Genomic DNA, 13,228 nt, shown 5'->3' on the forward strand with positions numbered 1-13,228 from the left:
GTTGCCTATTAAATTTCTTGTTTCATTCAGATGATGATATCGTTGTTCTTCTTTCATTGTCCTACTCGAAGATGCCGAGATCTCAACAATTGTCTATGGTTAGTTTTGGAGTTGCATCCACTACTTTTCATTATGACTTATACTTGCCAGTACACTGGTTTCTGATTCTTACTGCTTGAATAAAAGATTTTTGTGACATTAGTGCTGTTTTCTTTTTAGTAATTAACTTAATTAACTAACAATGTCAGATTAAATTAGTATGTGAACTTTTTGTATTGAAAGATCATCTAGGCGGAATTCAATTGGTGGAATAGATTCTTTAGATGATGAAAAATTGCTAAACATTCGCAGTTTCCACGGTAGCGTACGACAGAACCCATCTAATGTACAGTCAGTGACCGTCACAGTCCTTCCATGGATGTCTGATTTAAGATTTTATTTAACTAATTGGTTCCCCTCAAATCATTTCGAAAGGTTATTAAAACCTTTCGAGAATCCGTTGAGATTTTAACTTAATTGTTTTGAAAGTATTTTACTAACTAAGTTTCTAGTGTTTATATAATATAACCATAATAAAAACATCATTCTGTTTATTTAATTATCTTATCAATTGTAAAGTCGATGTATTCTTTTACTTTTGATATATTTCTTCGAGGAGACTAAAATATAAATAAATCAAGATTCACCACAGAAATTTCCTGTCATTAAAAATGCGGTTGTGAGCCTTTGACTGTTGATTTTCTGAAATTTTGTGAAGATTTTTTTTTTTTTTTTGTAAACAAAAAGATCAAGTACCAACAGATGGCAAGGACCAGGACAGTTATCTTTTAGTTTCAAAATATCTGGAGATGCTGTTTCCACTCGCGAAGAGCTCTAATGCGAACAATAAGGATGCATCTTCTCCATCCTGGTCGTTCGAGAGCGCAATTAATATCCTTCAACACAAACATTTGGAGTTGTTGCCGGCTTTGAAGACCTTTTTAGATTCTAATAAAAAACTCATCACCGATCCATTTGGGTTCTTGAATAATGACTCCCAAAAACTAAAGGTGACTCAGGCAGATATTGATAAAGAAGAGGTGAAATTGGGCGGAATACTGTATTCCATTGACAAAACAGTGACGGATGTGAAAACAATAGAAGTATTGGCCAAAAAGCTAAACATCGACCCTAATCAAGTTTTGAAGAGTATAATCCAGACAAATGAAAAAAGAATTTTGGGATTGGATGAAATCAAAAAAAACTTCAACCACATCAACTTGATTCCAAAAGCCAATGCAAACAAGGATAATGGACCTGAAGATAATAACATTTACGACCCAAAGAATTTGATCTATTCTTTAGAAATTCTAAAAGAAAAAAGACAACTTTTCACCCTTGTCATTTCTATCTTTAAAAATCAAACATTGGATCCAAGTCTTGAAGATATAACTAACAGCATATTGATTAATTATGAGTCAATGGTTGATAAAATATTGAGTAATATTTCGTCTGATATCGACACGCTATTGGACTCGGATCTTGATATAACCTCCGTAGACGATGATGCGATTAATTTTGAAAGAAGTTTGTCATTGATCATAAAGAAGGAATGTGCTCTCATCATATCAGAATATCTCAGACTTTTAATTCAAATTTTAATTCCAATTAACCCTTCAAATAAATTGATTAAAAAATGGTTTCAATTAATGGGAAAGACTAAATGTTTTACCTCCATGTGCTCTGAGAATACTGAAAAAAATCATCACACCGAAACAATATATTCTTTGGCAACTATTGCGTCATTATTGTTTTTGGGTTTGGAAGTTGAGGAAAATGTGTTTAACATCAAGTTGAATTATTTGAGTGATGTATCTGTTTACAATGAAATCCAAAAATCAATATTTGGTAATGATTTCACTAGTTCTTTGATCATCTATGGATGGAACATTATTAATTTCTCCAGATATTTGTTGTTTGAGGAGTTCCCAGAAGCTAATGATGCTAACAAATTTTTATCAGGTTTGAATTTTACTCTTGAGGATTTTAGACATCAAGTAACAGAATGTATTTTGATTGCAGAACATAAGAGAGAAATATTCGACAGTATTTTAGAGATTCATGATAATATTACCTTTGATCACATATATAAAGTCATTTTGGCTTCTTTTGTCAAGGCTTTGTTGCCATTTGTTAAAATCACTACCAAATCATCGATATCATTTTCAAAGCTTTTAAAGGCCATGGCAACATTGACCTTAGAAACTGGAATGGAGTCAAGTGAAGCTGTTGTTGCCATGAACGAAAAAACCTTCTTGGAGAGCTTTGTGCTCGATAATAATTACTTGAAGGCTGTACAAATCCATAAGTTGAAGGTCCCGGAGGATTTGGATGCTTTGGCCTGCTTCATGAACTTAATTAATGTGGATGGAAAATTAGCATACTCAGTTTTGAGTAGTATGGATACTTATTACCATATTTTCAAGAATGGAGAATTGAAATACGAATATCTCAGCAATTTAATTTCAGCAAATAGTTTTGCAAATAACGAACCAGCTATCGATGAAGATGTCGCAGTTCTTACTCAAGATGCTATCATTAGAACAATATTTGAGCCAACATCTAACTCAGACTATTTGCGAATTGAATCGGGAGCTCAGCTTAAAGTTTTGCGAGCAAACAAAAATAGTTTTAGCAATCAATCTACCACCGAACCATCTGAGAATTCTGAAAGTCCAGATCAATGGAATGCTGCTATCTTCAAATATAATTATAATGGGTGGTCTCTAATTGGTAAAACGCTTGAAAATTTGGTGAGTGGGTTATCGCTTTTTGATGAAAACAAAAGTTCTTTTATCAATGAAAGGTCAATAAGCAAAATCAAGGATCTCTCGGAGGACCTCAGTTCCAATGAATTTAAAACCAAAAATGATCTTATTCTCTGTATTTTGAATCTTTTGGTTACGGTATTCAGCTCAGTCACTTTTGAAGAAGCTGAAGATTTAATCAAAAAATTCCAAGCCTCAGCATCATTGAATTTCTTTGAGTTGATATTTAAGATTTTGAAAATCTCTTTACAATCCAAAGATTTGGATAAATTGACGTTGATTAATAAGTTATTGAATAATTTGTTGCAAGTTGGAGGTAGTGGTATTAGCGGATTCTCAAGAGAAGTCTGGTCGGTACTTATCAAATCCAATTATTTTGATGTTAATGGGAGTGGTACTGGTGGAAGTGGTGATGTGCTAAATGACAACAACCTTCTATTGAACATAATTTTTGCCAACCAAAAGTCAAAGGGTGATTATAAGTTTGGTATTTCATTGATAAATTTAGCCGACTCTTTAATAATTGATGCATTGTCTATTGAAAATGTTAGTGATAATAATAATAATATTTCCCTTAAGATTAAGGATGAAATTATTTCTAAATTGACAACAATATTTATTGCTAGTTATGAAAATTTTTTCAATTGGGACTTCAACAAGCAATATCAAAGATTCGAATTTGGAATTTTGATTTTAGATTTATTTTCCAAGATATTATTCACAATTTATAGCATTGATTTAAATAACCCTGGTACAAAACAAAAGAGTCCTACATACGCCAATAATCCGACCTTAGTATTAAAGAATTCAGGGAACAAGATCATAAATTCGTTTTTAACTAGTAACAGCTTCGATTGTTTGACAATTAAGCCTTTAGAAGCTATCATTAATAATTTGATTAGCTTCAGTCCGATGGCAGATAGCTTGTCAATTGAAACTCACGATAATTTAAGCTTGTGGTATGAAAATTTTGTTTATTCTGTGTTCGATTTTAACAAGTTGATGATTTCTTTAAGATCAACTATCTTGAAGAGCGATATTTCTGTTTTGGAACAATCTATTTGCAACAATCTTAAAAGTTTGATCAAGATTTATTTGAAGTTCCCAAGCTTAAAATTGAAAATTATGAACTTGATTATCGGTCTAATCAATAGTATTTATGGTGACGAGAAAGGTGGTAAAAATAGTGATGACAAAAAGACCAAAAATAAGCAGCCTTCTTTATTATCATATTTAGGTGATTCACATTCCAAGATCTTATTGAACTCTTTGGCCATTGATTTGGAAGGCACATTAATTGATTTTAACTTGAAGAACTCGTTATATGACTTTTTTGCTAACGTGTTGGAGAAAAATCAAGAAGGATTGTCCATAATGTTGTTGACTGGGGTTAGTAATCAAAAGAAGAAAGATGCTAAATCTCAAACCGGTAAATCGATTCTACAAATATTGAAACAAAATGTCATAAATTTGAACACTTATCCTGATTCTGTTGCTATCCATCTACTAGATGCGATCTCTTTTGCATTCAACTCGTGGTCTACTGCGCAAAAAATTGGTGAAGATGATGCAAAGTTTATTGAGTCTTTAACTAGCTATTTCAGTAATAATATTAATTATTCTCCCGAAGAGACTAATGAGTTGGAAGATTTGACGGAAACTATCGAGAAAACTATCAAGAATTGTTATCGTGTGAAGTTGATCTCCAGCATTGGTGAAATTTTGGCACTTTACTTGTTCAGTTGTTCAAATCAAACAATTATCAAACCAATTTTGAATTTGTTGGAAGCTCCACAATTCTTGAAAACTTATGCATCCAAGATCTTTAGAGTCCATAATTACAACTCAAATTTGCATTTGTCCACCCACAAAGATTTTATCAAGTATTTTGGGAATTTCAAATTGGAGGATTTTAGAAGAACCAATTTGAACAAAGTCCGGAGGTATGGTATCAGCACCGTATATAATCTATCCTTAATGGATCAATTGTTCTGCAGTAAATATGAGTGGAATGATTTTCTTAGACATGGGGTTATTCAAACTAGTTTGAATTTGCAATATGTCTCTTCACAAAATAATTTGATCAAATCTTGGGGTGCTTTGGTTTCGTCTTATGTGAGATTCAAGTCTTCCAATCCAAGTAATGATTTTATTGATTTGGCATCCTTGTTATTATCCATCAATAATGACGAAGGGATTCCAGCGCCGTCTTTTAGAGATATTTATTTGGCGAGAATTGAATTGGCGTTCTTTTTAATTTACAATTTATCTAAAAAGTTGCACAAAAATGAAACTGGTAGTATGGGGAAACAAGTTACCGATGACCAGATCAATGATTTGTTTGACGCTGTTGTTGCATCATTGTTGTCTGAAGAGGTAAACTTTTTGGTGAGCTTATCGAATAATGATGTTCAATTATACAGATCATTGTTACGTATCTTGTTGATTACTTTGAATTTGTGTTCTAACAAGGCATATTTATTGGAAAAGAATCCTGGGGTGTTGATTGACCTTTTTGGGAAAATCATTGCTAGTGGATCTAAGGTTATCATTGCCAATATTCAAAATGAAATGAGTTCCCAAACAGTTAGCAATTCCAAAACTAGTGGATCAACTCATGCTTCACCAATCACTGTTAACAAAATTGAAGATTTATTATCAATAATATCAATTTTCAAATCATTTGCAGCGATCAAGTTTTCTAACGAAATTAACGAGTCATTATCTATCTTACTAGATGCTAATGAAACCATCAAATACATCATGGAGCTCTACACTTATTCTAGTTCAATGTTGATTGATGACGAGCCGATCTTTGCTGATTTGGCCTTGATGTATATTATTGAATTAATTTCTGTCGATGTTATTGCTGAAAAATTGCTCAATTATGGTCTTTTCTCAACTTTGATCAACAGTCCAATATCCATAGAAATTCAAAAAGGAGGAATTAGATCTGATTTGCAACCGCGGTATCATCATATTTGGTCAAACGGGTTGTTGACTATTGTGTTGATTTTGCTTGGTAAGTTTGGACCGAGAGTGATCCCCGATACTTGCATTTTTTTGAAGAGTTTTGAAAAACAAATCGATTTCACATTGAACAATTGGTCAAAGGATTCATTGATCATTACCACCCCAATGATCCGTGAGACAAGTCAGTTGATTTTGCTTCACAAAGTTCTTAATTTGATGAATTTCAGAGAATTCATTGGTGTCAGTCAGCAAGATGGTGAAGGAAAGGAAGCCCCACACTTCTTCCCTGGATTGGATACACCAAAGCAACAGGCGAAGCTTTTGGATAGTTTGAATCACTTATTGACACATCCAAAGTATCTTCAATCACGGATTGTGGTGACCCATTTCGAAGATCAAAATATTATTGAGGAAGAGTTAGTGAATTCCAGTGTGGCTAATACTAGTTATAGTGGCTCTTCTATGATTGCTGTAAAGGGCAAGAGCAGATTAGCAAGTCGTTTAATTAATGAAATTAAAGGATTATGTGAATCATTGAATAATTGATAAACAAAGTGCTTGTTGTGGTTTTTCTTTCGTTTTTTTTTTTTCTTATACCTTATTTTCTACGGTCCACTATTTCATGAAGTTTGACTTTTTCTTTTGTTTATAACTCTCGTCTTAATTGAACAAATTTTTGTATTGATCTGTTTTATCTGATTTATTTTTTCTTTTTTTTTTGTGAATTTTCTTGGATTTTCACCCAGCCATCATGAAGATTTTTTATTTCTTTGTCAACTACACATAGATAAGATGTAGGGAGAAATACGTAATTGCCAGAATTTTCATCTAGACCATGTAATTGAGATACTAGAAATTAGCTTGCAAAAGAGAGGTGCATGTGGATGATTATTTTATATATATATATATATATATATATATTTGAATAAATGACTCGAAAGAAGTATAAAAAGTTTCAAAAATTCGAAAAAAGCGTTAATTTATACTTTTCTCTATAGCGTAAAAGTATAAGTCACTTGCGGAGTCTGGATGCTATAGAGATGTTAAATAATCATGTTGCAAATCATCAATATTTGGTGCTAGATCCTCAAATTTTCTCCAGTTTTTGGATTTAGTGGTGAATAGAATAGATATCTCTACATGTACATAGTGTCCACAGAACAAAGTTTTTAGGTCAAAATTCTAAGTTTATTAAATAAAAAAGCAAAGATATTCTATAGTAGCAATGAAAGTATAAGCAACACTTAAAAATATCAATTAAAATCGCAATCAGGATCCTCGATCCCAACCAATTCAAGATCCACATCGTAAAACTCTTTAGAATTCGTAGTAAGGGCGGGTTGTATGACCATCAAGCATAAAACATAACCTATGTATCTCATTTTCTAGTGCTACATTCATTATAGATGCATTTTGCATAGAATAGGAATACAAATGATCAAGATGTTTTTCAAGTAATACATGCAATTTTCTAACGTAAGCTTCAAGCTTATCTTCGTCTATCGTCATTTCCGGACATTGGTCTATCACAGGCAACCACCAGCCAACCCTTGTATGTTGAGGAGCCTGAAGAAGTGTTACCAACACGAAATCCGCGGCCTAGCAAAACGACGTCGGCCTTGAGCACTTCTATACTCAGGTCACCAACACCAGCAAAAAGTTTATTTTTTGCATTAATCGCTCTCAAATTTTAATAAAACTCGATTTCTTCCACCATATACTCCTCATCAATTAAAAATTTATTCCTTGCCTTCTGCTTTCTATCAGCCTGCACAACATTGATCAATATGTGATTTGCAAAAAAAGGTTGATGCTGTGAAGAATACACGACATTGAGGTAGCCCCTAGCTTCCTTATGGTTGCTTCATTAGTTACCAAATTATCGGCTGTAAATAAAATGATTTTACCTTGTATTCCAAATTTCTCTAAGACCTTTTCAATTCCATTTTTGATGTCGTTTGTGGACTCATTCACGAGCAAAACGAGATCAAGAATTATGTATAGTTTTTTGAGCCTTTCTTTGGGCACAGTCTTGCAGGTATAATCATCAATTGTCTTACACTTTATTGCTCATTGAATATAACCCATCTTTTGTGCAACACGCTTGAAATATGGATTTTATCTTTTTGTGGATTATCCTCATCAACCGTTTCAGTATCTTCAGTAGCATCCAAAGTTGTTGTTGAAAAACCGTTCCTACGACTGGAATCATCATGGACTTGTCCTGACATCTTTATTGAGACGAAATGGTCTTTTGTTATTGTCGACTTCGTGCGATTATGGATTAATACAAACAATAACTCAATAAAGTTAACAACGTAGTAAAATATAATAATTGAATAATGCCCTTTTTCTCCAAAAGTAGTGGAGAGATAATAAAAGTAGAATGAGTAAAATAAATAGAAAGTAGGAAAATACAGATTAGAAGTGATGGTGTTGCTGGCAAAAAGTGTATAAGTAGAAATCTCCCAAAAGTGGTTCAGCCCAAATTGTCACACTTTCATTCAATATTTAAAGAGCCAAAATGACCTAATACCGTAATTTATTTATTTTGTAGCGGCTTCATCACGTATACATACTAATTTACTCAAATTTTTATCTGGATCATTCAATAATAGAATATTCTGGGCATTTGAAATCTGCTAATATGACGGACAATACAGCATTTGGTGATCTAGATACATATATGTAGGGTGTGGTACCCCCATATAGCCTTCCTTGAAGTACGACAATTTTTCGTTAGGATGAATCACACTGTGTTATTATTTATTTGAGGGGTGCTTTCCCACAAATTGTTAACGCTATGCATGTATCGATCGATCATAGCCAATTGAGCTAGATTATTCCCAATTACCTTGTCGCTAAATAAATGAATTCATTAGCACCTTAAAATGAGAGCTAAGTTTGCATCGTTGTCATAATATAATATTTCTAATATTCCAACGTGTGGGACAGGACACACAGGTAAACTAAAATGCATTCAAGAACCACCAAGGTGACTTTCTCGTTTTATAAATATGTATATATAAAGAATTACAGATCACCACCAAATCTTGATTAATACTCCACTACTCAACCATTGGAAGATAAAGACGCTGAAGAACAAACTTACAAACAGATAGAGAAATTTTCCAAAAAGATCCGTTGAGGAGTAACATGTATTGTTATTGCCTGAAATTTTATAAAACCATAAAATCATCCAAAACAAAAAAAAAAGAACAAAAATAGAGAAATGAGAAAAGTACACATAAACCAAAAACATAAGAAACATGAGAAGGTAGTGAAAAAAGAAAAAAAATGAAAATGGTAACAAAAAGGGTGAAAAAAAGTGTCATTAGGGGGTCATGCAGTTGATGCTAGAACATAATATAAAACAAAATTAAAAAATTGGTAGGAGGAACTGAAATATTAAACTATAATACTCAAACAAAGACTATGATAAACGATGTTGGATCATTTATTTGGTGTACTCAGCACGGAATTTCTTAGCGGCGGTAACCATATTAGTCAATTGTTTGGTGGTTTCTTCCCAACCTCTGGTTTTCATACCACAATCTGGGTTAACCCAAAAGTTTTCGGCTGGGTAAACCTTCAAAATGTCGGCAATTCTTCTTTCGAATTCTTCGACTGGTGGGACTCTTGGGGAGTGAATGTCGAACAAACCTAAACCAATGTGGTTTGGATAAGTGGAGAATTCTTTGATGTATTCGGTGGATTCCTTCTTAGAAAATTCAATAGAAACAACATCAGCATCAAGAGCCTTGATGAAAGAAGAATCGAAATCAGAGTAACAGAAGTGGGAGTGGATTTGAGTGCTGTCTTCAACACCAGAAGTAGCAACACGGAAAGATTGAGCAGCCCATTTGTAGTAGTTGGCTCTTTCTTGGCCAGCGCGCAATGGCAAACCTTCTCTGATGGCAGGTTCATCAACTTGGATAACCCTAATACCAGCCTTCTGCAAGTCAGAAACTTCATCTCTGAGAGCCAAAGAAAGTTGCAAAGCTTGTTCTCTTTGAGAAACATCAACTCTTGGGAAGGACCATCTGAGACAGGTAACTGGACCAGTCAACATACCCTTAACTGGCTTTTGGGTGCGGGATTGAGCATAGACAGATTCCTTGACGGTCATAGCCTTTGGTCTGGAAACATCACCTATGATGATAGGTGGTCTGACATATCTGGTACCGTAAGATTGGACCCAACCGTTGGAGGTAAAAGCGAAACCAGTCAATTGTTCACCAAAGTATTGAACCATATCGTTACGTTCAGGTTCACCGTGAACCAATACATCCAAACCAACTTCTTCTTGGAACTTGATAACCATATCGATTTCAGATTCAATGAAAGATTCGTATTCTTGAGCACTGATGGTACCCTTGGTGAAAGCGTTTCTCTTCTTTCTGATTTCAGAGGTTTGTGGGAAAGAACCAATGGTGGTAGTTGGGAACAATGGCAAATTCAAAGACTTTTGAGCTTCCAATCTGTTTGGGAATCCAGAGATTCTGGAGTCCAACTTAGAACCTTCGGCATCAATAGACTTGACACGCTCTTGAACCTTAGCATCGGTAGTGTATTTAGAAGCAATTCTGGCCTTAATAGAAGCAGCATTAGTAGCCAATTCAGCAGAAACGTCCTTACCGGAAATAGCCTTGGCAACAACGACAACTTCTTGCAACTTTTGGGTAGCGAAAGAGAAGAAATCTTTAATTTCGGCGTCCAACTTCTTTTCGTTGGCCAAGTCAACTGGAGTATGTAACAAAGAGGAAGAAGTGGCAACAATAACTCTTTCAGCGCCAACCTTCTTAATAGCCTTTTCAACAAAGGCAATGGCAGAAGACAAGTCAGCCTTCCAGACGTTTCTACCGTCAACAATACCGACAGACAAAGTTTGCTTGTCACCCAAGATGGAGACGACATCGTCTAATTGTTCTGGGGAACGGACAAAGTCAAAGTGGAAACCCTTGACTGGCAAACCAGCAATAGCCTTCAAGTTTGGAACAACGGTACCGAAGTAGGTGGCCAAAGTCAATTGTGGGATGGATGCTTGGTGCTTAGCAAAGAATTCATAAGCGGTCTTGAAAGCAGCTTGAACTTTTTCAGGCAAGTCTAAAACCAAGACTGGCTCATCAATTTGAACTTCGGTAGCGCCGGCAGCGAACAATTTGGACAACAATTCAACGTAAACTGGCAACAATTTTTGCAACAAGGTGATTGGTTCCAAGTCAATGGAGTCCTTGTCAGACTTACCCAAGAACAACAAAGAGACTGGACCAACAATAACTGGTCTAGTTTGAACACCAAGAGCCTTGGCTTCCAAGAATTCATCAACTGGCTTAGAACCGGTTAACTTGAATTCGGTGGAGTTGGAGAAAGTTGGTCTAACATAATGGTAGTTAGAGTCAAACCACTTAACCATTTCACAAGCTGGGACATCAACGTTGTCCTTTTGCAAACCTCTACCCATGGCGAACAAGAGATCCAATGGGGCCAAGTTGTATTTGGCGTATCTTTCCGGGATTACATTGAACAAGATAGAGGTATCGAGGACATGATCGTAGAAGGAAAAGTCGTTAGATGGGACAATGTCGACACCAGCGTCTTTTTGCAGCTTCCAGTTATGGGCTCTGATTTCTTTACCGACCTTAACCAAGTCATCGTAAGAGATCTTACCATTCCAGTAGCCTTCGGTGGCCTTTTTCAATTCACGCAAAGCACCAATACGTGGGAAACCGAGAACAGATGATTCAACAGCCATTGTTGTGGGAAGTTATTGTTAGAGAGTAATTCTGTATAGAATTGATGAAGAGAAAAAGAATAACAAGAACTACTATATTTAATGGGGGGAAATTGTTGCTTATTTATCATATTTGGTATCTGCCCTAAAGCGCCCAGAGCAGGTCACCCGGGGCGATTGTACGAGAACACGAGGGGAGCAGGGCACAGTACCAAGATTTTAGCGCGCTTATCTCCTTGCTAGCATTATTAGTATCCCATGGAAGGATTTTTCTCGGATAAAAGAGACAAAGAAGGAAGAAGAAGTGTTATCATATTAATATACAAAATATATAGGTTACTGGTGTGTGAATAAGAATGTATTTCTTTTGTTTTGTATAATAATAATAGGGATGATAGAATGCAACGTACGTTAATCGCACGTGCAAGTGACAAATTTGATGAGTCAATCAATCTTTGCAATGTCACGTTGTCAAAAAAAAACTTTTTCCACATGGAAGCGCAGTGATTACAACAGCACAACAAAACTTTGTTTTTGTTTTTCTTTTCACGTGAAATTTTTCATTTTTCAGAAAAAATATTTGAAGCCGCAAGGAAAAAAAAAAAACGAAAAAAAAAAAATTGTTGGACAAAAAAATACAATGGACGAGTTGGGAATTGAACCCAAGACCTCTCCCATGCTAAGGGAGCGCGCTACCAACTGCGCCACACGCCCGTTGTTAACATTAGAAATCAGACTCAATTTAAATAAGTAAAACTTTATATGTCACGTGATTAGCCAGACCCATGGTACTGGCTCTTATTTGGTTTATTTGGTTTACTTGGTTATTTTGACTTATTTGACTTATTTGAATTATTTGGTCTATTTGATTATTTGAATTATTTTTATTTTTATTATCCCCCCAGAATTCTGAGGATTATCTCAAATACTAAGTATTATCTCAAATACTAAGTATTTTCAATGTAGTGCCAAAACCCCTCAACAAAGACCTCCATCTCAGTTCATGAAGCTCCTAGTGATGGGCAATTCACTGATGACTTCATCTCATATTTTCACATTGCACCTTTTTTCCTTAATAATCTTGATTTTTGAGTTTTTACCGGTGATGTGATTAATTCTTAAAGCAAGGAGTGTGAGGTTGTGAGAAAGTTATAGTATTTTACTTACCTATTAGAAAGATCGGCACAAAATTTCCGGCTTGCATGTTATTTAGAGCCTCAGTGACTCGTTAATATACAATTCCAAAAAGTTGGTACTTCTTATAGTAGTCTGGCTTTCTCGAGAATATTCTAGACTGTACTAGAAAGTAGTAATAATAAGAAAGCATTACTAATACCTTTAGTATGAATTATGATACATTCATTTTTTCAAAACATGTGCCAAACACTATTGATTAAACTTATCATAAACCCTTGTTTTCGTAGATAATTTTTAAGTGTCGGTGTCTGATATTTCAACGCATATTTGACAAAGTAATGTGGAAATTAAGATAATGAACTACTTTATTTTTCCATACGTGTATGGACTAATACCAAAACTACAATGTTTGGATCTTCTTGGAAAATATATCACATATGTTAGTAATTCCTTTGCTTTTGCAAGTTCCACTCTCCGCAAATGAATGATGTCTATTTTTTTTTATTTTTTTTGGTGAAGTGTCAATACAATAATGCCTATGCTGTCAAAATCTATATGTAAGCTGAACCTATATACA

The 13,228-nt window shown here is 34.6% G+C and overlaps 2 protein-coding genes across 2 annotated transcripts; one reads left to right on the plus strand and one right to left on the minus strand. All coding sequences in view use genetic code 12, as the record gives it.

Annotated features, from left to right (window-relative positions):
* Window positions 1-848: 848 nt before the first annotated feature.
* NUP188 (Nup188p) lies at window positions 849-6,326 on the plus strand (the record flags this gene model as incomplete). Its single annotated transcript, XM_064998271.1, has 1 exon — window positions 849-6,326. One exon carries the CDS (start codon window positions 849-851, stop codon window positions 6,324-6,326), a length of 5,478 nt encoding a protein of 1,825 aa, XP_064854343.1.
* Window positions 6,327-9,237: 2,911 nt separating this feature from the next.
* Window positions 9,238-11,535, minus strand: MET6 (5-methyltetrahydropteroyltriglutamate-homocysteine S-methyltransferase; the record flags this gene model as incomplete). The annotated part of the gene is made up of 1 exon (XM_064998272.1): window positions 9,238-11,535. The coding sequence occupies one exon, from the start codon at window positions 11,533-11,535 to the stop codon at window positions 9,238-9,240; it is 2,298 nt and encodes a 765-aa protein (XP_064854344.1).
* Between the last annotated feature and the right edge of the window lie 1,693 nt (window positions 11,536-13,228).

This window comes from Saccharomycopsis crataegensis (assembly GCF_037102585.1).
Source record: "Saccharomycopsis crataegensis DNA, jcf7180000000084, whole genome shotgun sequence".
NCBI lineage: Eukaryota > Fungi > Ascomycota > Saccharomycetes > Ascoideales > Saccharomycopsidaceae > Saccharomycopsis > Saccharomycopsis crataegensis.